At 39.1% G+C, this 23,442-nt stretch overlaps 1 protein-coding gene across 2 annotated transcripts in view; it reads right to left on the reverse strand.

Annotated features, from left to right (window-relative positions):
• The window catches only part of PolG2 (DNA polymerase subunit gamma-2, mitochondrial), a 48,920-nt gene that overhangs the window by 24,697 nt on the left and 781 nt on the right, over positions 1-23,442 (reverse strand). The window contains exons 2-5 of one of the 2 annotated variants that reach the window (XM_068228329.1): positions 19,665-19,746; positions 15,678-16,097; positions 12,628-12,878; positions 12,377-12,550 (exon numbers count right to left, since the gene is read on the reverse strand). In XM_068228329.1, the coding sequence (XP_068084430.1) occupies positions 12,377-12,550; positions 12,628-12,878; positions 15,678-15,897 (645 nt within the window). In that variant the 5' untranslated portion in view covers positions 15,898-16,097; positions 19,665-19,746. The remainder of the gene's footprint in view (positions 1-12,376; positions 12,551-12,627; positions 12,879-15,677; positions 16,098-19,664; positions 19,747-23,442) is intronic. The other variant, XM_068228330.1, reaches the window with a different exon arrangement.

A 23,442-nucleotide genomic window follows, 5' to 3' on the forward strand; every position in this document is an offset into this window, starting at 1 on the left:
TTACATCCCTTCATACAGGGTTGGCATCAGGATGGGCATCCGGCCATAAAACAGGGCCAAATTCACATGTGCTACACAGTTAGCACCTGCGACCCCACAGGTGTGAACGATAAACCCAAAGGTGTGGGAAAAGCGGTAGCAAAAGAAGAAGAATGCTAGCCTTAGAGACGAACCATGCTCAAGATGTTCTTCAGTGGGCACTGTGCATATAGGACAACTACTTCCCGGCAAGTATTGGCAATATTTTGTATTTCCTATGCCACAGATGCTATACATCTCCACCAAAACACATACTACTAAAATGTTGACTAATAGTTTCATATAAACTTACTGCAACTGCAGCCCAACAAGGAGTTGATACTTGGAATTAACTTCTCAAAAATCACTTATTTGACCAGTCCTGGACATGTGGTGGTGGTGGTTTTTGTTTCAAGAGGAAGTACAACTCTCTGAACAAATTACGTGGAGACAAAAGTGAAAACAAAATAAAATAATTGATTAGGCATAAGTGAGGGAAATTCCTGAAGTCTACACTTCAGAAAGCAAGATGTGATAAGATCAAAAATGAAATGATCTGAAAAGACGTCCAAATGGAACGAACCACTTCCTGCACCTCTAGCAACATCAAGATTGAAATGCAACAAAAAATGATTGTCATCACCATTCAACCATCTCCACTTTCCCAGGTATGGTGTCAGAGCACTCTCCATTTCTGTCTGCACAGGCACATTTCTTTCTCTTCAACTCTACACCATTCTACACCTCTTCCTTGCAGATCATCTTTTATTTGTGATATCCATCTTGTCCTTGGCCTGCCTCTAGGTTGCTTGCCCTCCAGATCTCTTTCAAACCATTCCCTTGCTACACTGTTTGGATCCATTCTCTTCAAGTGGCCAAACCATTTCAATCTTGATGTTGCTAGAGGTGCAGGAAGTGGTCCGTTCCATTTGGACGTCTTTTCAGATCATTTCATTTTTGATCTTATCGCATCTTGCTTTCTGAAATGTAGACTTCAGGAATTTCATTTCTACAGCCTGGAGTCTGCTATTATTCCTCCTATTGATGGTGCAAGTTGCTAGTCCATATTGGTACGAAGTAGGCGTGATACAGTCTTTTTAGATATCAAAGCCACTTGACTGTCCCAAAGGAGGTTCCGACTTGGTGGTAAAAACCGGCTCCTTTCTGAACTCTGCTGGTGATTTCAGCTGAGCTTCAGCCATCTTGAGTTACAATGCTACCACGGTAAAAATATCTGTGATCGACATCTTCTAATTTCTTTCCATCCAGCATACTGTTCATATGTCCTCCTTGCCTGCTCACTTTCATTGTAGGACTGATTTTAAGGCCCAGTTCCAGGTGTTTAGTTTCTGCTGTACTTCACTGACGGTGCAACCCCATATCACTACATTGCCTGCAGAAGCAAATGGCCGAAAATCATTTCTAGAATTCAGTTGTTTCATTTTCTTTATAATTTCATCCAATCATCATTGATCTGCACTTAGGACTGTCGACCAGGTGGCAGATTCCTAATCAATTTTTTCCCTAACCTTCTCGTAAATGATTTCTAAGGACTTAGAAATGTATCAAACATTTCCCTTGATAAACTATTCCATTCCTGAATTTCTCTTCCTATAAATGGATATTTACCCCAATTTGTTCTTTATCTTTCAACTTTACAAGGGGCACTAGAAAAGTTTTGCAATACACAAAAATGGTAGGCTGGACACCCCTGTTATGGTGAGGGATGAAACGAGGGGTGAAAACCAGTCTAGAAGACAGCAAAGTGCGACCTTCACACCAGTTGTTACCAAGCAGTGGGACTGAAAGCAAATTAATGATCTACTCTTTCCAGAGTTGTGCCAGATATGGTGATATCAAAATCTGAGACACTGGTTCCAGGAGCAGGCTGAGCAAGCCCTTTGGTTTTCTGAATGTTTACAGTCAGGCCAAAACGTTTCTATGCTCTGTTGAAGCAGATGACAAACTGTTGAAATTCTTCAGATGTGTGAGCTGGAGAAGCATTGCTATCTGCATACTGGAACTCTGTAACCCAGGTAGAACAGGTTAATCCTGTAGAACAAAGTCTGGCCTGGTTAAAAACCTCCCTTCACACCGATATTTAATTTGCTCACTTGCATTGTTTGCAGGTGTTGTCTTCTAAAGGATGGCTGCCAGGTACAGAGCAAAAACTGTAGGTGCAAGTACACATCCTTGCTTGAGCCCATTTGTAATTGGAAATTCTTCTGTTATATCATTCTGATACAGTACCCAACCAACCATATCATCATGGATTAGGCCAACAGAATGTTCAGGACATCCAAAGCACCTCAAAATCATCCATATAGCATTTTGAGGAACTACAAAGGGCACTAGGAAAGTTTTGCAATATGCATAAACGGTTAGCTGGACACCCCTGTTATGGTGAGGGATGAAGAGGGGTGAAAACCGGTCTAGAAGAAAGCAAGGCACAACCTTCACACCGGTTGTTACCAAGCAGTGGGATTGAAAGCAAGTTAAGATGTCAGTGTGGTCTAAAGGTGAATTTTGCACAATTATCCACTACAATTTTGCTCGTGGATTAACTGTTGACCGGTGCCTTGAGGAAATGACTCCTGTGCTGGAGAAAGACTGTCCACATCGGACAACAATTTTCCGGTGGTACAAAGGGTTCCAGAGGGGAAATTTTGGGGTTGAAGACGATCCTCATTCTGGGTGACGGTCTGAATCAGTGACTGAGGAAAACATTGAAGCTGTGAGGAAAATGTTACAGCAAGAGAGGTGGTTGACATATCGGCTGGTAGAAGAGGCCCTCCACATCCCTGCACCAGCTATTCATTCAATTCTACACGACCATCTCCATGTTAGAAATGTTTGTTCCCTTTGGGTGCTCCATTCACTTTCAGAGGATCAAAGAGCACATCGAGTGAAATGGTGCCGAAAAATGCTAAAAAAGATTGAAAATGGGACTTTACATAACATCAATAGCATCGTTACAGGTGAGGAAACTTGGCTTTGTTATTATGATGTCCTAAAAATATCCCAGAACAAGGTGTGGCTGTTTGAAGATGAGGGTACTCCTGTGCCTGTGCGAAAGTCAAGGTCAGTGCAGAAAAGGATGATTGCAGTATTCCTCACTAAATGGGGCATCCTGACTCGGGTTGTGCTAGAAACACAAAGGACAGTTACTGCGAAGTGGTATAGCGAGACTTGTCTGCCTCAGGTCATTCAGGCTCTCAAGCAGCTCCATCCACGGTCACGGCTCAACACTTGGCTCTTGCATCACGACAATGCTCCAGCACATCGTGCTAATGTAAGAATGGATTTTCTTGCCAGATCAGGGTTGACTGTGCTTGATCACCCTCCATACAGTCCTGATCTTGCCCCATGTGACTTTGCACTCTTCCCAGAAGTGAAGATGAAGCTGAAAGGGCAGTGTTTTGTATCCGACGAGGAGCTTCTGGCAGCATGGAATCAAGAGTGTGAAAATGTAACCAAAGGAAAGTGGCAGAGCTGGTTCAGTGACCGGTTTCGACATATGGAGAAGTGTATTGAGTGTGGTGGAAAATATTTTGAAAAAGTCTAAAGCGTTCACTCACATTGCAAAACTTTCCTAGTGCCCTTTGTATCCTCATAAAGTTATAGAATGATACATTATCAATAAATGGAAGCAGGTGGAACTAAACAAGGTCACAGAGCTAGTTGCAAATAGAAGATCATGGAGATACTTAAACAATTCAAAGTAGCCTGCAGACAGAATGCTCAAAGGCAATAGGTCCATAAAGCCCTCCCGGTGACCATGATCGTTAAGGTGTTGAAGTTAAACAGTCTGACACCGTGGTTAGCCAGTAGGAGTCCTGTTGGTCGAAAAAATTTCACCATCAGAATGTTGGCCGGCAGAGTAAGGGAGGGAGTGGTATACAATTTCTGATCACTAGATTCCGTGCCAAAAGCCTGGATTAAATTCCAAGCCTCTCTGCACTGCTCATGTAAAGTGAGGAATTATGACGCTGCTGATGGTGATTCATCCATCGGATGGGAACGTTAAGCCTTGAGCAGACCCCTTGGTGCTATTCGACAGGAGTAGGCTGTGTACCAGCACCGGGTTTCACCCTCTCCCTTCTCACAATCATATATCACGTCATTCATTTCATCTCATTAACTCCTTCGATGAGATTAACGTCAGGAAGGGCATCCAGTCATAATAACCCGCCACGACAGATTCATCTCAACTCATGCCCAACCCCATAGAGAAATGGGACAAGGGTTGGACAAACAAACAAAAGGTCCATAAGGAAGATATGTGTATACATCTATGGAAGCACATAAAAGGGAGTTAAGAACAATGGCAGGGAACAAAAATCTTTCACTTTACAGTGATGAAAAATAATGGTGACAATGCGCTGCCTTGTTGCAGTACCCTCCCTCTTTGGACACAGCTCTAACAATGGTTATAGAGCATTTTCACTTTCCTGATATGAGCTTCTGGAACTTTTCTTCTTGTTAAACATCATCAGATCTTGTCCCTAGGCAAGCTGTCATAAGCTTTTCCTAAATCTGAGAAAACAAAGATGATAGCTCTTATTGTACTGAGCCAAAATGGACATAAACATCACTTGAGATTTATATGCGCTTAATTAATCCACTCTCACGCATAAAGTAAATGACGAGATCAATAGTACTCGTCATCGGCTAGTATGAGTTTGAGTGTTTCCTGCAGTCCGAGAGATCGGTGCACTCTGTTAGAATGTGGGCCACGGTGTCCTGGAATGCATTGCAACATGCAATGAAATGGCTTTTTTTGCACAATCCTGTGAAGAGACACCAGCAGGTACCTTGTTCGAAGGAACTTCAATCAGTAGTTAGTTAAGGTCTCCTTGGGCAAAAGGGAGGATTTCAAAGATGTTGCTCACTTCAATTTTTCCAAAACGGCTTTATAGTTGATCCTGAGTTCTAAAATAAGCAACAGGATTAGATTGACAGAGTGTTTTAAAATGACACGACTGATATTTGGTAAATAGGAAGCATGCTATACTGCAGTAAGGAAACACTCCTGCACATTAAACAAAATTAGACAAGTAGAAAATCAAGAAATAAAAACAACAAACATACTGGTGTTACAATCATTTGGGTCAAACTGGCACTGCCATCCTTAAAGGTAAAAGCATAAATATCATTAATGTTTTGGTTTGTACATTGTATGTAATTAGATATTTAATAGTTACCAAAAAAAATTCATTAAATATTTGAAAAATCCTACCATTGTGAAGGCTGTAGGAAATAAATAAAAATTTGTTTTGGGTCAAAATTACACATCAGTCCTTCTAGTGTTAATGACCATTGCAAACAGATAAGCTTAAATCAACTGCTTAACACTTTTTTTTTTTTGGGGGGGGGGGGGTTATTTGTATCTATGGATGCTCAAATGTACAAGTGTTGGTTCTATAATGTTCTTCTTCCGATCATTTCCAGGTGTTTTTACCTTTGTTTTGAATTTTCTACCATCAGCGTTCTCACTAACGGATACATTGGTTTCAAAATCTCAAGAACCCTCTATGAACATTTATAGAAAAAGGGCTGATTACCTTGTCAACAATGCAACCTCTGGAAAGTAATGCAAAGTTGTTCAAAATATAAATTGCCACAAACTTTTTCTTATCGTAGTTATCCTTGTAACCAACAATCTTTACATACCAAACCCAAACCCCATGGCATTACAGTCCTTGAAGGGCCTTGGCCCACCAAGCGACCGCTGCTAAGCCTGAAGGCCTGCAGATTACGAGGTGTCATGTGGTCAGCATGACGAATCCTCTCGGCCGTTATTCTTGGCTTTCTAGACCAGGGCCGCCATCTCACCATCAGATAGCTCCTCAATTCTAATCACGTAGGCTGAGTGGACCCCAAACCAGCCCTCGGGTCCAGGTAAAAATCCATGACCTGGCCGGGAATTGCACCCGGGGCCTCCAGGTAAGAGGCAGGCACGCTACCCCTACACCACGGGGCCGGCATAATCTTTACATACTACTGACTGAATACTTCTAATACTTCTATAGATCCTCGCATACACACTCCCCTTGTTCATTAACGATTCCTGGAATGTCCTTATCGGAACATGTTTCTGCCTTAAAGTACCTATACATACCCTTCCATTTTTCACTAAAATCTGTATGACTGCCAATTATGCCGCCATGTTATCCTTAGCTGACTTCTTCACTAGATTCAATTTCCTAGTAAGTTCCTTCAATTTCTCCTTACTTCCACACCCATTTCTAACTCAATTTATTTTCAACCTGCACCACCTCCTTAGTCTCTTCACTTCTCTATTATAATATAGCAGGTCTTCATCACTCCTTACCACCTTTAAAGGTACATAACCTGTTTTCACATACCTTAATAATTGCTTAAAACCCATCCCACAGTCCGTTTACATTTTTATTTACAGTTTTCCACCGATCATAATTACTTTTTACAAACTTCCTCATGGCTGTCTTATCAGCCATATGGTACTGGCTAATAGTCCTACTTATATGACCTTCCTTCCTATCATATTTATTTCTATCTACGACAAAAGCAGCTTCATGATCACTAATACCATCTATTACTTCGATTTCTCTATAGAGCTCATCTGGTTTTACCAGCACCACGGCCAGAATATTCTTCCCTCTAGTTGGTTCCATCACTTCCTGATTCAGCTGTCCTTCCCATATTAACTTATTTGCCATTTGTTGGCCATATTATCTTTTGACTGGCTTCTAAAAAACACTTCTCAAAGATGAGCTTAGTTTCACAGATATTTTAGGAGAGTTCCTTGGATATGCACATTTTCTCAAAACATACATAAAAAAACAAAATACTCCCGAATGAAATAATGTCAGCAGTTAGTTTACAATCAATTGTGAAGAGTCTCAATTTACATGGTAAAACCCAGGAAGCATGGGCACCCGCGGGTCTTTTCCAGTGGAGGGGGCACATTAACACTTTTCCAGATCAACTTTCTTGCTATATAGAAGATATATTATCTCGTTTCATTACCTACCTACATGATGTACGATACGCACACCCCCTCCCCAGCATTTTCGTCGCATTTCTTACTTGCTTCATTAAACGCAGCATTTTGTTGCTATGAAACCATTGGGTACTTTATGGCCAGAATGGATGGATATTTAGCCTTTAATTCAGAGATTTTGACCACAAAAGTTTGTTTCTCATCTTCTGTGATTCATTCAAAAGGTTCAGTTCTTAAAATGGTTATAATATAATGATCAAGTCGTATTTCCAGAAATTAGAAATCAAGCAGTTCATTAAAATGGTAATGGATATATTTTGAGATAACCCTAAGTCACTATGTTAAATTAAACTGTAGAAATACCACTAAAACTCAACCTGGCTAATTATTCGAATAGCACACACAATAGAATAATTTGTCAGTTACTTAAAACTAATATTCCTTTTTTTTTTTAATCTAGTTTTTTACTCACCGTTACAGTGAATCACCACGTTTTTTCTCTTCTTCACAGCTTATCATGAATATCTTTCAAGCTCTTGTTAGAATAATGAAACACTTGTACAAAGTTACAAACTTGGTAATGTTCATTTTATTTCCTCATACATTTAGTTTCAAGGCAGTTGTAAGAAGCAGTGGCTAGACAAATGTTCTGTCTACTTTAAATAATAAAAAACTGTACTGATTTAGCAGCGTTACAAATAAGAAGGCTTAGTTTTGTAATACGATTTCCAGCACACACATTCATTAAATCAAAACATATCTATCACTTGAGAAATATCATCCATTATTTTTATACAAATGGGCGTAAACCATGCTTAAACATGTCAAAAATTGTTTAAATGAATTTTTTTACATAATATGTCCTTAAACATCAGAATCGGTTGGAAGTTGCACTCTTCTAGGGGCTTCTCTAGAAAATCTTGTGAGAACATTTTTAATAAACTTCTGTTTGTCCTCTGCCACATTCACGGTGCAAAGACACATGCAAAGCCCACTAAGTCTATTGTTCGTCATTGTTGATCTAAGCCAAGATTTTCACCCTACGAAACGTGCTGAAACTCGTCTCCGCTGTGCACATTGTCGCAGGCAGGGAAATACAAATTTCTAAAACAACACCTAGGCTTGGGTAAAAATCCTTACTTTCTTTAAAAGTTCCAGGAAATTTATGTCTGGTTTACAGTCCTTGGTTCGCCACACGCCACACCACAATTCTGTGTTGATCATAGAAACAACTTTCATGGAATCCAAAAAATCTTCCTTTCTTAATGTTTTCATAACACAAGGATGGAGAGAATACAGCACCAATATGGTCTTGTTTTGTTCTCCAAAACGTGATTCTAGAGACTGTATCTGTGAGTCCATATGGGGAATGTAGATTGAAATTCTGTACTAGTCCTCAGCCTAGTTTCACTGTGGTTCACCCAGTGACGCTGCTTGGCAGCGAGGCAAGGGAGCGTTATTTTAAATTCATTATTAGAAGCTGTGTCCTCAGCATCTACCATTATTCTTTGAAAGTGGGTAATTGTGTCCGATCGTTGCTTTTTAAAAAGGTCCAGAAGCAACAAGATATGTTCTCTAAATTTGAAGAGCTCCAGTCCTTCCACTTGAAGAGAGTTTGTTATGGGTTTTAAAATGCCACTGTATTTTGCCATTAAGTGCATTCAAACAACAAAAGCTGAGCTCGCTGCTGAACAGCGAAGGTTATATGCATGTTGTTGAGTCTTGGAATTGAAACTTCGGCAGTTAGAAATATTTTGGAGAGCCTTCATGATACTGGAAATGTTTTCTGAAATGAGCCTGATGCTTTTGTACTTTGAGGACCATCTTGTTTCACAGAAAAGAGGTAATTTGCAGATCTGCTTCCTTCGGAGTGGACTTTCGCAAAAAAAGTTAATTATTTCCTTTATGGCACTTGCTGCATTATTCACAATAGAGAGTTCTATGAGGTTGTTTATTACCAGGTTAATTTTATGACTAGCACAATGACAGAAAATATCCTTTTGGTAGCTATCTTGTATTAATTTTGCAACTCTACCTTCAAGTCTTGCCGCAGTAGCACAACCATCATATCTTTGACCACATAGTTTGGTTAAATCCAGACCAGAGCTTGTTAAAAAACTTAAAATTAAGTTTGCGACTGAGATGGCATTTTTTTCTTCCAAAGGCTGAAACCCAAGGAATTCCATACTTTCAAATTACCACTAGATGTATTGTTGACAAACCGAATTCCAATAGACAGCTGCTTGGTTCCAGATAATGTCAGCTGTCTCGTCAGCAATAACAGAGAAGGCATTCCATGAATTTGTTTCCGTAACCAGTATCTCTTGTAATTCCTGTTCACGAAATCTTATCATTTCATTTTGAATTCGATGAGAAGTGTACGTGTCACTTTTTGCAGAATTTAAGGTGTGTTCTTGTAGTAGAACATCTCCCACCTCCAGGCAGAATACCAATAAATCATAGAAAATTCCGCTGTCTGACGTTTTCCCTCAAAGTGAGATATCGTGGGTGCCACAGAAAATTATAGTTGACAAAACTGGTTCCAGCTTCTTTCTATTTTGTTCAGTTTGTTGGTGGAGAGTTGCCTTACTTCGTAGACATCCACAAAGTTTTTCGCCTTATCTGATGATTCTCTATGCCAGACGTCATCACGTAGTTGCTCTAGGGAGCGGGTGTTACTTGCTCTGCTCTGGACGGCTATCTATCACGTGACAAGAGAGCAGCACAGTTAAAATTGAAATAATAAATAAAGAGGTTCAACTTATTCAATACCAAAGAATAAGAAATGCAGTGATTACATTCTTATTTAATAATAAGTAGAAGTGGTACCGCTTTCGACCCTAGTCCAGGTCATCATCAGCCAATTAACACTTTCAACACTATGCCCGTACGGGATACGGGCGCACTGCTTTCCTGTTTCTGGACGGCGCCCGTCTATGATACGGGCGTGATTTTCTCGTGTGTTTATATCCAGCTGCACGTATCACGTACGGCTCCCATTCCTTTGTTGGAGGTAATAGTTCATCTAGTGACCACTAGAATGCAGCAGTTTTCGGGAATTTCGAAATGAAACGATAAACAGGGTATTTTCTCCTTGCCGTGACCTCTACCGAAGCACTCGGTGTGCCGTGTGCTGCGCGCACCAAATTTGTCACGCTGTCAGCTGTGTTACTGTGTAAACATGTCTTCACGCCGGCTCAATGATAGTGATATTTTATCGGGAGAAGCGGGTTCAGAGATGGATGAAAGTGATGACGACCCTGCTTACGAACTGGATAACGTATCAAGCGATAGTTCAGGTAAGATTTTTATTTATTACGTCACTTTGGAACGTAAGTGTTTAGCTGTATTATTTTACTCCGAATACAAACGATAGAAATACTTTTCCTAGAAATTTGGGTTTATCTTTTTCGTTTAGACGAAGAGACGTAGGCTGATGATTCACCTGTGCCGGGAACATCTGCTAGATCATCTGAATCTGATGATGAATGGTCAGAAACAGATGACCAACTACAGCTACCTGTCTTCCAGTCGGCATCTGGTTCTACTCAGCTTTGCGCGGGGAGTGACGAAATGGATTGTTTCAGTAATTTTTTTAGTGACGATGTGATCAAAAATATAAAAACAGAAACTAACAGATATGCAGGTACGACAATTGCGGCAAAGAAACGTCTGGGCAAACTGAAGGAAAATTCCATGTGGCACCAGTGGTCTGCAGTAAAACTTCACAAAATTTATTGGTTTTTTGCAACAATTTTGCATATGTGTGAAAGATACTCGTTATTGCAAGCTATGCTCAGACAGGGGCAAGAAGGAAAGTGGTAAGCACGAGAGAAAAGAGAGTAGATGCTGGTGCAAGGAGTGCAAAGTAGGACTGTGTACAGTCCAATGTTTTCAGGACTACCATACGAAAACAAACTATTCCTAAATAGGTAAATATTTTATTCCACTGCATTTGTGTTTATTTGTGGCCTAAGTAGTCGCATTAAATGATTATTTTTTTATTGTTTGAGCAAGCTTATTGGTATAACCTCAATGTAAAAAAATGTTCTCTACTATTTTTTTCATGTTTTTCATAAGACTAGTATAATTAAATTACTTCAAATATTCACTTGTTGATTAACATCTTCATTTTGGACGGTTAACACCTTCATATGATACAAAAATTAGGCATTTAATATGTTTCGCTGTTCCATAATAACGCGTTATAAAAATTAGCAAAAAGACCCAGTTCACAGCCAGGATCCGTGTTAAAATATGGTATTGTTGAAAGTGTTAAAACATGAAAAACAATGCATAGGAAAAATAAAATAAAATAAAAGATCAAGTTCACTCCGGATCAGTAGAAGAGGCGATATAAAAAATGACGGGGGTAGACACTGTAAAATGCAGAAGTAAAATGTAAGTCACTTAAAAGAAACAGTGCGTAATTTTCTGAGCGGCAGTATGGCACACGCAGTGTTAGGCAAAGTCTTATCATGTTTATGAAAAGCGGAGAACGGTTAAATGAGCTAGCTGGTAAACACATTGTTTTAACATCATTTTAATTTATATTCAAATAGTCTTTAAGAGGGACAATGTACTTGAAAATAATGTATTCAGAAACTTAGCGATTCACCTAAGCTTAACAACAACTGAAGATATTCTCAAGTGAGAACGAAACATGTACTGTTTTAATTAACAATTTGCTAAAAAGCAAATAAAAAGTATCAAAAAGGTGGAAGATTTTCAATTATTGTAAGTCTCTACGAACAAAAATTGCGGCAAGATGAAACGGCATGAAATTAGGTGAGAGCACAATAAATAATCTGCTTTGTAAGCATGACCGTACGGGACTAATGTCTTACCAGTCAGCAAACACAACCTTGGTTTAAGGGTTAAGATTCGCTAGAGGTGTGGTAATGTCTAAAAATATCTCCAGAAAAGCTTTCCTTTATGGTCACTGCCGAGGACAAATTCCTAAGGAACCGTACGAGGGGTGGCAAAAGTAGGTAGTCACCACTCATGATGATGATTAGTGTAATGCAAACATACCTAAAATTAGGGTAGGCATAACCATATTGGAAACTGAAGCAATGTTTCCAGTAGTATCAAAATATATCAGAATATAAAAACCAATATGTCAGCAACATTAAATTGTTTACAGAAATTTCCGGTTATAACAGGTGTTAGATGACTGTCAGTAACTTCAATTTATGAAACAATCTGGAATGATATTAAACAATTGAACATCAACCTTTTTAGAATTCCAAGGGGTGTGGGGGGCCTTGCGAGCACCTATGCCAAGAAGACTCACATGCCTGGTATTTTGGACAATCCCAAATATGAAGAGATTTAATATAAGATCACGTTAGGAAAGATGTAAATACTTACTTCAAACAATTCCTTTTCAGATTTGCCAAGAACATCAAATAGAGCTGTCCCTTTGTGACAAATAGTCTCAACATTTTCCAGTCCCCATGAAAATTCAGCTTGAATATGCACAGTCAGGCCATCATTCTCACTGTGTATATCAGCCAGAGAAAAACGACCAGGGGAAGCTGAAAACTATAAAAATACTTAACACACTATCAACAATAATCACCATTAAACATTTAGTTCACATCACTTCCTTCAGCAAATACCTTCCTCCACCATATTTTCCTTTGCCTTTGCCACTGATCAAAGAACTGCATTCCATGAGTTGGATGCACAAACATAAACAATCTCAATGTGGTGCAGTTATGTGGCCTGAAATAAAGCGATTCCTTTATTAGTTCTTCAGAACTTTCTTCAACACCATGCTTGCCTCTATCCCCAAAATCTTTTACTGCAATGCCAAATGGTAACTGACCATTATTCATTGCTTTTACATGTTCAAATGGTTCCAGTAAGCCTGAAATAAAAAAAACATGTCAACAGAATGTAAACTATATTGATTAATCATCTTACGACTAACAAATTAATTAATGTGTAGAAAGATAAGAACAGAAACATATTGTGACAATGAAGACCGAGATTGTGTGGGGCTGGTGGATGACGACAGTACTGTTGGAGCAGTGACAATTTGGGCAGGCCAGCAGCAAGAAAAAGAATAGCCGTGGTGAATTGTTAAAGCTTGTGATAAGGCGGCTGCTAGAAGAAGCTGGAAGCTGATTAACAATGAAGACTGCACTCAGAATGACCTGGAAGTGAAAACTATGAGAATCGTTTGTGGGCCAATATAAAGAGCGAACTCAGTGAAGCTGAGTAAGTGTTGCATCATTCACAAGTGAGTGAATGTAAGCAAATGGTCGTGAGCCTGTGACAAGTCATTTAGGGGAGTGAGTCCATCCAACGGCTATGTGGAGTTCAACAAGGCTTGCTGGTAGTAAACTGTTCTGGAACAGCACTGCGCTATGAGAAACTGTGTGAAAAACAGGAGTTTGACGCGGGAGTGTGCAGTGTGTTCGACCACAGTGAGTTACAACTGTGTCGCGTAGAAAACTCAAAAGACAAGTGAACCATTCATTAACTGAAAATAATAATTCAATAAATTTAGTAAAGAGTAAAACATGCTACCTCTTTGTGTAGTGATTTACGTTTTAAGGACTTGGATAACCCATTACAATATATTTGAATAAACCATATGACAGGTCAGGTGGGAAAAAGAGGAAGCAAAGACATTTACACCCCTCCATTTGCTATTATACTAATCCCCTCCAGAGTGCTAGCCCGATTAATCTCTCCCTTAACACAGGATTTTTCTCTTCTGTGACTGATGAAGACAACAAACACTGTTTTACTTTTTTATATTCTTATAATTAATGATATCCTTGATTAGTAGTTATTTTTCTTCATTTCTCCCTTATCCAGCTTCTCACTCACTCATGCCCACAGTAATGGAACAAATAAAGTTATAATTAAATTCCTATATAGGAAGATAAGGATGTTGGAGTAGAAAATGTATTACAGTAAACACAATGACAGATCAGTGTAAAGAGAGAGAAAGAGAAACAAGAGACTGGGGCAAACATGAAAATACTAAATGACTAGGACAATCTTCACAACTTCATGCAATCACATAAATGGGCTTTCTCCTTGTCAATCCATAATGGTCCCCTGATGAAGCTGGGAAGCAGAAACAAGCTTGTCAAGGGCCAAGAAATATATCCAAACACCATGAAATAAGGAATGTAGAATATGGAAATTTTGGCAATTATTTTTTGAGGTAGGTATATTTAACTGATTAAAGGTACAAGACTACAGGTTAATATCCATGCAAGAAAAGCCATCACAGATATGCCATGCTGGTCAATTAATAACCGGTGTAATCGGCTAACTGTTGAATGCAGGCATGCACACGTGCATGCATTGTATCATACAGGTGCCGGATGTCAGCTTGTGGGATGGAGTTCCATGCCTGTTGAACTTGGTTGGTCAATACAGGGACGGGTAATACCGGTTGTGGATGACGCTGGAGTTGTTGTCCTATGAACTCCCATACGTGCTCAACTGGGGACAGATCGTGGCATGGAGTAGGTCAAGGCAACATGTCAACACACTGTAGAACACGCTGGGTTACAACAACGGCATGGGGGCATGCATTATGCTGTTGGAAAACACCCCCGGGAATGCTGTTCATGAATGGCAGCACATCAGGTCGAATCAACAGACGGACGTACACAATTGCAGTCAGGGTGCGTGGGATAACCACAAGAGTGCTCCTGCTGTCAAAGGAAATTGCTCCCCAGGCCAGAACTCCCGGTATAGGTCCAGTGTGTCGACGCCGCAAACAGGTGGAATGCAGGCGCTCACTTGGCCTCCTCTTAACCAACACATGGCCATCACTGGCACCAAGGCAGAACTGGCTTTCATTGGAAAACACAACGGAGCTCCACTCTATCCTCCAATGAGCTCTCGCTTGACACCATTGAAGCGGTGGTTTGGGGTAAGTGGAATGCACGCCGCAGGACGTCTGGCTCGGAATTGTCCTTCAAGTAACTGAATTTGAACAGTTCATTGCGTCACTGGTGCCAACTGTATGTGCAGATCAGTCTGCTGCACTACAGCCATATGGCAAATAGGCAGTCCTCCCTCTCGGTGGTGCCAGGGGTCGTCGGAGCCCGGTCTTCTTGCAAGTGTAACTTCTCATGACCACTGCTGCCAGCACGCATGCACAGTGGAGACATTCCTGCCAAGTCGTTCTGCAATAGTGCAGAGGGAAAATCCACCTTCACATAGCCCTGTTCTACGGCCTCATTCAACTACAGTGAGCTGTTGATACTGGCCTCTTCGTCGTCGTAAAGGCATTCTTGACCCACTCAGAGTCACTTCGTCCAATCTCACAGGTAACTAATGCTCTCACAGAGTACAGCCCGTATTTAAAGCAAACCTCATGTGCAGTCTCATGGGGCCGTTACCAGCGCCACGCTAATGTGATTTGCGGGAAATATGCACCAACATCATCTTTCAGATGTAAAAATATACCTAACAACGTTCATTAATCTAGCACAACCCCTTCTTGGTGTTTCGATATTTTTTTTTTCAGCCAGTGTACACGTACTGTAGAAGAATTGGAATTGATGTGGGGAGAGCCCATCTTCTGTATGTGAAGAGAGTGAACATGAAGGTATGTGGAGATCTTCTTTCTGTTTCCCCACCTCTTTCCACAATGGCATGTACAATTTGTAAAATTATAAATTATTTTACTCACCTCTTCCAACATCCTTTAAAGATTTTCCCGTATGATATGGAAATACAGTAACATCTGACTTAGTAACAGTACTGTAGAGCCACTCTTGATATAGATTATTTTTCAAGAGCTCACCAACTGGACCAAATATGAAGTGATCAATTGAATCGTTACATAAAACTGGCTTTGCAAAAAAGTGCCTATGACAAATTTGCAACACTTTTTCCATAGAAGATGACATACTTGTCCATCTAGTTCTAAATTAAAGCAATACTGTTAACTAATCTTCACTGGTCATCTTCCAACAGGCTTTTTCGAGGAGCTAAAGGAATATTTCCAGGTGGTGAAACAAAATATTCTTCTTCTACCACAGAAGCATTAGCCATAACTTCTTTTCTGCAGTTTCCTTCTGATATTATGTCATCTCTGAGGTAAAGAGTCCTGAAATGTAGAAATATATTATTATTAATAGATTTAAAACATTTCCTTCTGATATTATGTCATCTCTGAGGTGAAGAGTCCTGAAATGTAGAAATATATTATTATTAATAGATTTAAAACAAACACTTTAATATAAATGTTTAAAATCCGCAACAGACTTTGAGATTCAAGGCCCCATTGAGACACTAAATATTCCAACATTCCAATCACACTGCAGCAGCACTTTCCAAAACAATATGTCATAAGCAGGACGGGCACCTGTATTTTTAAAGCAGTGAGAAGTTTATACAGGTAGGCCTACTGTATTTCTTGTTTATATTTATGATCATCTAATGCAGCATTAACGCAACTGAAGGAACAAAAGTGTCTGTATCAATCCACCCAGCCAGAAAAATTAGCCATGGTAAATCACTTCTTTGTTCTTGACATAAAAAATTAAATACGAGGGCTGGAGCATAAGTCAAGGCAACTATATTTCTCATCACAATTGCGCGGTGGCCATATGTCCTAGAAAGCAGAACACTCGTAGTACATAGACATAGCACAAGATTGCGGTGTGTTGGACAGGTACCAAGCACAGGGCAATGGAATTGCCGTAGCATTAAGCTCTATGCAGAATGGATGTGGAGGGGGAAAAAACAGAGTGCGTAAATCAAATTGGCCGTTCGCCAGGGTTGCAATGCCAAAGAATGTCATAGAGAGCTTGTGGAAACCGAGGGGAATAACGCCCTTCTGTACTGAACCGTTGTGAGATGAGCAGCAGCATTTCAGCACAGACGTGAAACAAGCAGCAACATGCAATGGTCCGCAAGACCTATTAGTGTCCCAACTGATGTATCACGTGCAGTAATTACCCAGTACATGGACGTGAACAGAAGATGGACAACTACTTGAGGTACAAGCCTTCACAGGCATGGAAAAATAAACCATCCAAAAAAAAAAAAAAAAACGGGAAGATACTCATCTGTGTAAAATTGCATCATGGTGGGTGCCATGGGCACTCACTGATAGGCAAATGTGGACACGGTACGTCGTATGCTCTGACCACTTTGTACACTACTGGCAGGAAGGCAAGTAAATAATGGAGAGAATAGTGACCGTAAATTAATTTTGGGCCAGAGCATATGAACCAAAACTCAAACGCCAGTCTGCGGAATGGTGACATGCAGGATCACCACAAAGACAGAAGTTCCGGCAAAACTCCTCTCCCAACAGTCTAAAGGACATTGTGGCTTATGACGTCAGAGGCGTGATTGCACGTCATTTCGTTCCATGGCACAATGGTGACAACAATGTACTGCAGAGACAGTTACATCATGCCAAACGCCCGAATCTTCTCAACATCATTCTTCTCCATAACACCACCAGACCGCATGCGGCAGAGGCTGCACGGAGGCAACTTTGGCGTTGGGAAGTATTGGAACACCCGCCATACTTACTGGACCTGTCTCCGTGAGAGTTTGACTTCATCCCCAAAGTAAAAGAACCATTGCGTGGGAGATGGTTTGGGACATGAGAGAGGACATTGCCAATACATTGAAACATAAGACTGAAAAATTCACACATGGTGAGATGACTAGTATCAGACATCTGCATTGTTGTCAACATGTTATAGATAATATAGGGACTACCTTGAGGGTTTACCGTTAAGGTTACAGTCCTCTACGAGAATAAACATTACAGTATGTAACGCAAGGATTTCATAGCTGACAGTTTCCTCCACTTCAGCAATCATCTGATAAACCTACTCGGTATTGTTCATACATTCTACAGCACCTCATGTTCCCCACTCCCATCTGCATGTTTCCATTTGTCTGGTAAATCCTGCATTCATGCGGGGGAGGGGAATAGTTTGTTTGACTTGCGCTCCAACCCTCACATGAGGAAACCAAGTTAAGCCAAGCCAATGCTAACACCATCACCTAGCCTTTGCAATACGGTGACCAGAATTTCAGACACAGAAAGCAGGACCTATTCCTGAAAGTGGTCATGTGAAGGGCAGACTTTACAGTTTTTTGCCATTTGCATTTTCTTTATATATTATAATACCTAAACTACATCCACAAAGAAATAATCAACATTAACACAAGGTACATATACAAAAGCAGTATGTAACAAACAAAATAATGTATTCTTATTATGAAGTACAATAGTTGAAATTCATGCATTATTATTTATGTTCATAATCCTCACTCACTGACACTACAAAACACAGTACAGCATAGTAATTTCACAACAGTCAGTGGACAAAATTTACATTTTTTACCTGAATGTATTGCTTTCAACAATAATTGTCCCTGTCCAAGAAGGAAGACATGGAATTAAGTATAGTTGTAATCCAGATTACATTTTTCATGAACATATTAGAATTGAGATAAGAACACATAACACCAGATTTATTCTTTCCTCTGCCGTGACTCGTGAACTTGCAATGGAAACCAGAACAGAAAATGTTTCATATTCCATCTACACCATAGAGAATACAAAATTTCTTTTCATCCACTTCTGAATTTTGAACAGGGGTCATCTTTGGTATAATAATAATGTTATTTGCTTTACGTCCTACTAACTACTTTTATGGTTTTAGGAGACGCCGAGGTGCCGGAATTTTGTCCTGCAGGAGTTCTTTTACGTGCCAGTAAATCTACTAACACGAGGCTGACGTATTTGAGCACTTTCAAATATCACCGGACTGAGCCAGGATCATACCTGCCAAATTGGGATAAGAAGGCCAGCGCCTTAACCGTCAGTCTCTTTAGTTTCTAACAGTCTTCTCTCATACAAATGTTTAAACTGATTAAGGTATCAACAGTAAAACTTACGCCAGATGATACATAAAAGCCTACAGTATGATATTCAATATACAACCAAAGCTAATCCTAAATATTGGATAGGTATGAATCAAAATATGTAACTGTCAAAAGCAATTTTATAATACTACTAGAAATTACCCGCGGCTTCGCTCGCGTGGATTTCGTAATTTGATGAAAGTAATTGTTCTTCGGCATTGTACTAAGACATTATCTGAAAATTCCTAAAGTATTAAAACTCAACCAAAAATTGAGTTACATTTACCCCAGAAATCCTTTGTCAACCATGTTTGTGGTATTAGCTTTTGGGGCTAAGACATCCATGCGACATAGAACTGTACATGTGAGAAACAGTCTTCTCTCAAGTCGAAAAAGTAAATACATGTTTCTTTCTTTTTAAATGAAATTCCAAATACCTATTCCCACACCTATAACATCTTCAGTTTTTAAGATATACATAAGTACCCCAATAAAAAGATGGCAACCCCTTGATCAGTCCTTCCCCCACCCCACAAAAAAATGCATATTTCTTTGTTTTTTAAAAGAGATTCCAAGTACCAATTTTCACATCTGTAACGTCTTCAGTTTTTAAGAAATAAGTATCATCATAAAAAATAACTCAACTAGTTTTTCACTTCTTTTCACCCCCTGATAAGTGCTTTTTCCAAAAACAAAAAGGTACATGTTCTTGTATTTTTAAAGGACTTTCCAAATACCAAGTTTCTTGTGTCTAACATTTTAAGAGTTTTTGACATACCTAATTTAATGTAGATATACCGGTACTCATTTTAAAAATTCACTCATTTTTCCAATTCTTTTCAGCACCTTAATTGGATTTTCTGAAAACAAAAATACGTGTTTCATTATTTTTAAAGGAGATTCGAAATACCAGTTTTCATGTCTATACGTCTGTAACACCTTCAGATTTTTTTATAAATGTATACTCATAAAAATAATTCAACTTTGTCTTCTTCTTCTTTTTCTTTCCACCCTTTTCCTGTCTTATGTGGACTTTCCGAAAACACGAAATATTGTTTCTTTATTTTGAAAAGAAATTCAAAATAACAACTTTCACGTCTGTAACAGCTTCAGTTTTTTAGATAAAGCATCCTCATAAACATATTTCAACTCCTTACTTACTTACTTACTTACTTACTTACTTACTTACTTACTTATTTCCAACCCCACACCCCTTACGTTGATTTTCCGATAAAAACAAATGCTTGTTTCTTTATTTTTAAAGGAGATTCCAAACACTAATTTTCACGTCTGTAACATCTTTAGTTTTTGATATATAAGTATCCTCATACAAATAATTCAACTAATTTTTCAATTAATTCACCCCCTTAAGTGGATTTTCCAAAGATAAAATATTACATGTTTCTTTACTTCGAAAGAAAATTCCAAATACAAATTTTCATGTCTGTAACATCTTCAATTTTTGAGATTATAAGGATCCTCATGAAAAGAATTCAACTCCTTTTTCACTTCACCCCTGCCCGTTAAGTTAGTTCCCCCCGCCCAAAAATGCGTGTTTCTTTATTTTTAAAGATTCCAAACCAGTTTCCACGTCTGTAACCCTCAGTTTTGAGATATCAGTTTCTTCAGAAAAAGATTTCAATTTTTTCACTTCCTTTCACACTGCCCACTTAAGTGAATTTTCCAAAAATAAACAGTATCTGTTCCTTTAAAAGAGCTTCCGAATACAAATTATCATGACTGTAACATCTTCAGTTTTTGAGATATAAGTATCCTTGTCAAAGGAATTCATCTCCGCTTTCAACCCCCCCACCAACTTGATTCCCCCCAAAATGTGTGTTTCTTTATTTTCAAAGGAGATTCCAAATACCAGTTTTCACGTTTGTAATGTCTTTAGATTATTTTGGTGTACACGCGCGCGCGCACACACACACACACACACACACACAAGTATCAACCCTAATATGTTCAGCATTGTTACTAAAAATGTATATATACATATATATACATTCTCATACAAATAATTCAACTAATTTTTCAATTTTTTCACCCCCCCCCCCCACCACCACCATTAAGGGTTCATCCCGTAAACCAAAGAATATGTGTTTCCTTATTTTAAAGGAAATCCCAAATACCAATTTTCGCGTCTGCAACATGTTTAGTTTTTGAGATATAATGTAGTAAGGCTAATTTTAAAAATTCACCCTTTTTCAGTTCCCCTTAAGTGGATTTTCCAAACAAAATATATTTATGTTTGTATTTACTTTTACAGGAAATTCCAAATACCAGTTTTCAAATCTGTAATATGTTACGTGTCTGAGATAATTTGCAGATATAACCTTTTTTTTCAATTCACCCCGTTTGTCACTCCTGTTCACCCCCTATTCATCGGATTATCCCAAAACACAAAAATATGCTGTTTCTTTTTTTTCTGAAAACAAAAAAATATGTGTTTATTTTTAAAGGAGATTTCAAATACCAATTTTTACGTCTGTAAACTTTTAAGTTTTTGTGATATAGATATCCTCATTTTAAAAATTCATCCCCCTTTTCACCCCCTTAATGAAGGAATATCCAAAAATCCTCCCTTAGTGAGCACCTACATCCTAATATAAATGTATCCCCAAAATTTCATTTCTTTATGTCGAGTAGTTTTGGCTCGGCGATGATGAATCAGTCAGTCAGTCAGTCAGTCAGCACATGTTCTTTTATATATATATTATGCAATAAGCCTATAATGCACTTTTTGAGTTACCAGCACCTTGATAATTGGGACTATTCTTATGTAACTGCAATGGTCACATCAAAGAAGTAAGGTGATTATAGGTATGAACTAGTAGGAACAATGACAGGAAGGTGTTCATAATTAACGGTAACATATCATTATAAGTAACAGGAAGAAAGAAACGAGTGCAAATCAAATCATAAATAATAATAATAATAATAATCATATGGAATCAGCTACCGTGTGCAGACATTTTAAATTTGAGGCCTTCTGGCTGTCTGCGCATCAATTTTGACATTCCATTTTATTCTAGGCCTACTACAGGGTAGAGTAAACCAAATTGCCCTTGGGCATCTATGGCTGAGTTTTTAATGAATTTTGTCAGGTAAACACCAATTGTGTCACCAGAGATCTTCTACATGCCAACATTATACGGCATGGAGTGTCAAACTGACTTTTTCTGCCCTTCGAAAATCTGACTACCTCTACCAGGTTTGAAACCGCTATCTTGGGATCAGGAGACTGACACTACCACTGATCCACAGAGGGAACACTGAATAGAACACATAATAGGATATCCACAATAAGTCTTCCTCTTCCCACACTCACCTATCACTGTGTTTATCCTATTAGGCTACATGATCGTTGCGATGTTCTTAATGTATGTATGTATTTATTATTAATAATATTATTATTACTGAAGGTAGTTAGTGAAGAACATCAAAGAGGGCAGTAAATTTTCTCTAGCACTTTTTCAGAAACAAATCTTCAACTGTATTTTCCAAGAGCTCTTTCCACACTTCTCTTTCTTTCCTCTCCTGTCAGACCGCCCCTGGTTTACTCTCGTCCTCTCCTACTCTGGAGAATAAGGATAGGATTAGATTAGGGTTACAATTTCAATGTTTTCTAGAGCTCTCTATCTCTCTCTCTCTCCATTCCAGACATGGCTATGATCCAGATATCAACTAAAAGCTAATTTTTACTAGCTGGAAACTGTCCATCCATCCTGGGCCTTCAAGAGATCGGACAGAAAGCCAGAAATCCAAGGAAATGGTTACAAACTGATTTACAGGGCCATGCCCAACAATAGTAGAATTGCTGTTGCTACATAATGAGGTCTAGAGGCAATCGATTGCTCATGCCTTTCGTCAGCACCCTCACACACTAACTCCAGGTATTTTCTGCCTACACCCCATAACAGGATTTTGAAAGACAGTGAGTGGATTACTGTTCTGAGAGTACCTCCCTCTCACTAGCCTATGAAGAGGATAGTTGTCCAACTGTACTTCCTAGCAAAACAACAATCACCACCACCTATCATTGTGACCTAAAATCAGTCAAACTCATTTGGAACTTAATGAAACAAAAAACAGCTGCATATGTCTCAAATCTCTCATTGTCGGCTTTGAAAGAACTAACATGCCGCTGCATGTGAGAAGTGACCATAAGTCGGATGAAAGAGTGTGCAAATATTAAAGATATCGAGAATACTGGCACATTGACACATTAATGGAAAAGAAGATTGAGAGAATAACCCAATACCACCACGGCTAGGGAATCGGATGGTAGCTCGACCGATACAGCAGGAGAGACAACTGATACTGATGAAATTACAAGTTCAACTTCACGTGCCACTTAGCCATTTAACTGTACTTAAGTTAGTTGAATTTGCTTTAAAATAATTGGTTTGTTATTACACTGATCAGTACATTGATGATTGTATGCATGGTGTCAACAACACTGCGATATGGAGTGTACCTCTCTCCCTACTAGTTCCCTAGTGTGCTGCGTTCACACGCGGTTGGCAAAGGCTCGTGAAATGAGTAGCGTA

This window comes from Anabrus simplex, chromosome 6 (assembly GCF_040414725.1).
Source record: "Anabrus simplex isolate iqAnaSimp1 chromosome 6, ASM4041472v1, whole genome shotgun sequence".
Taxonomy (NCBI): Eukaryota; Metazoa; Arthropoda; class Insecta; order Orthoptera; family Tettigoniidae; genus Anabrus; species Anabrus simplex.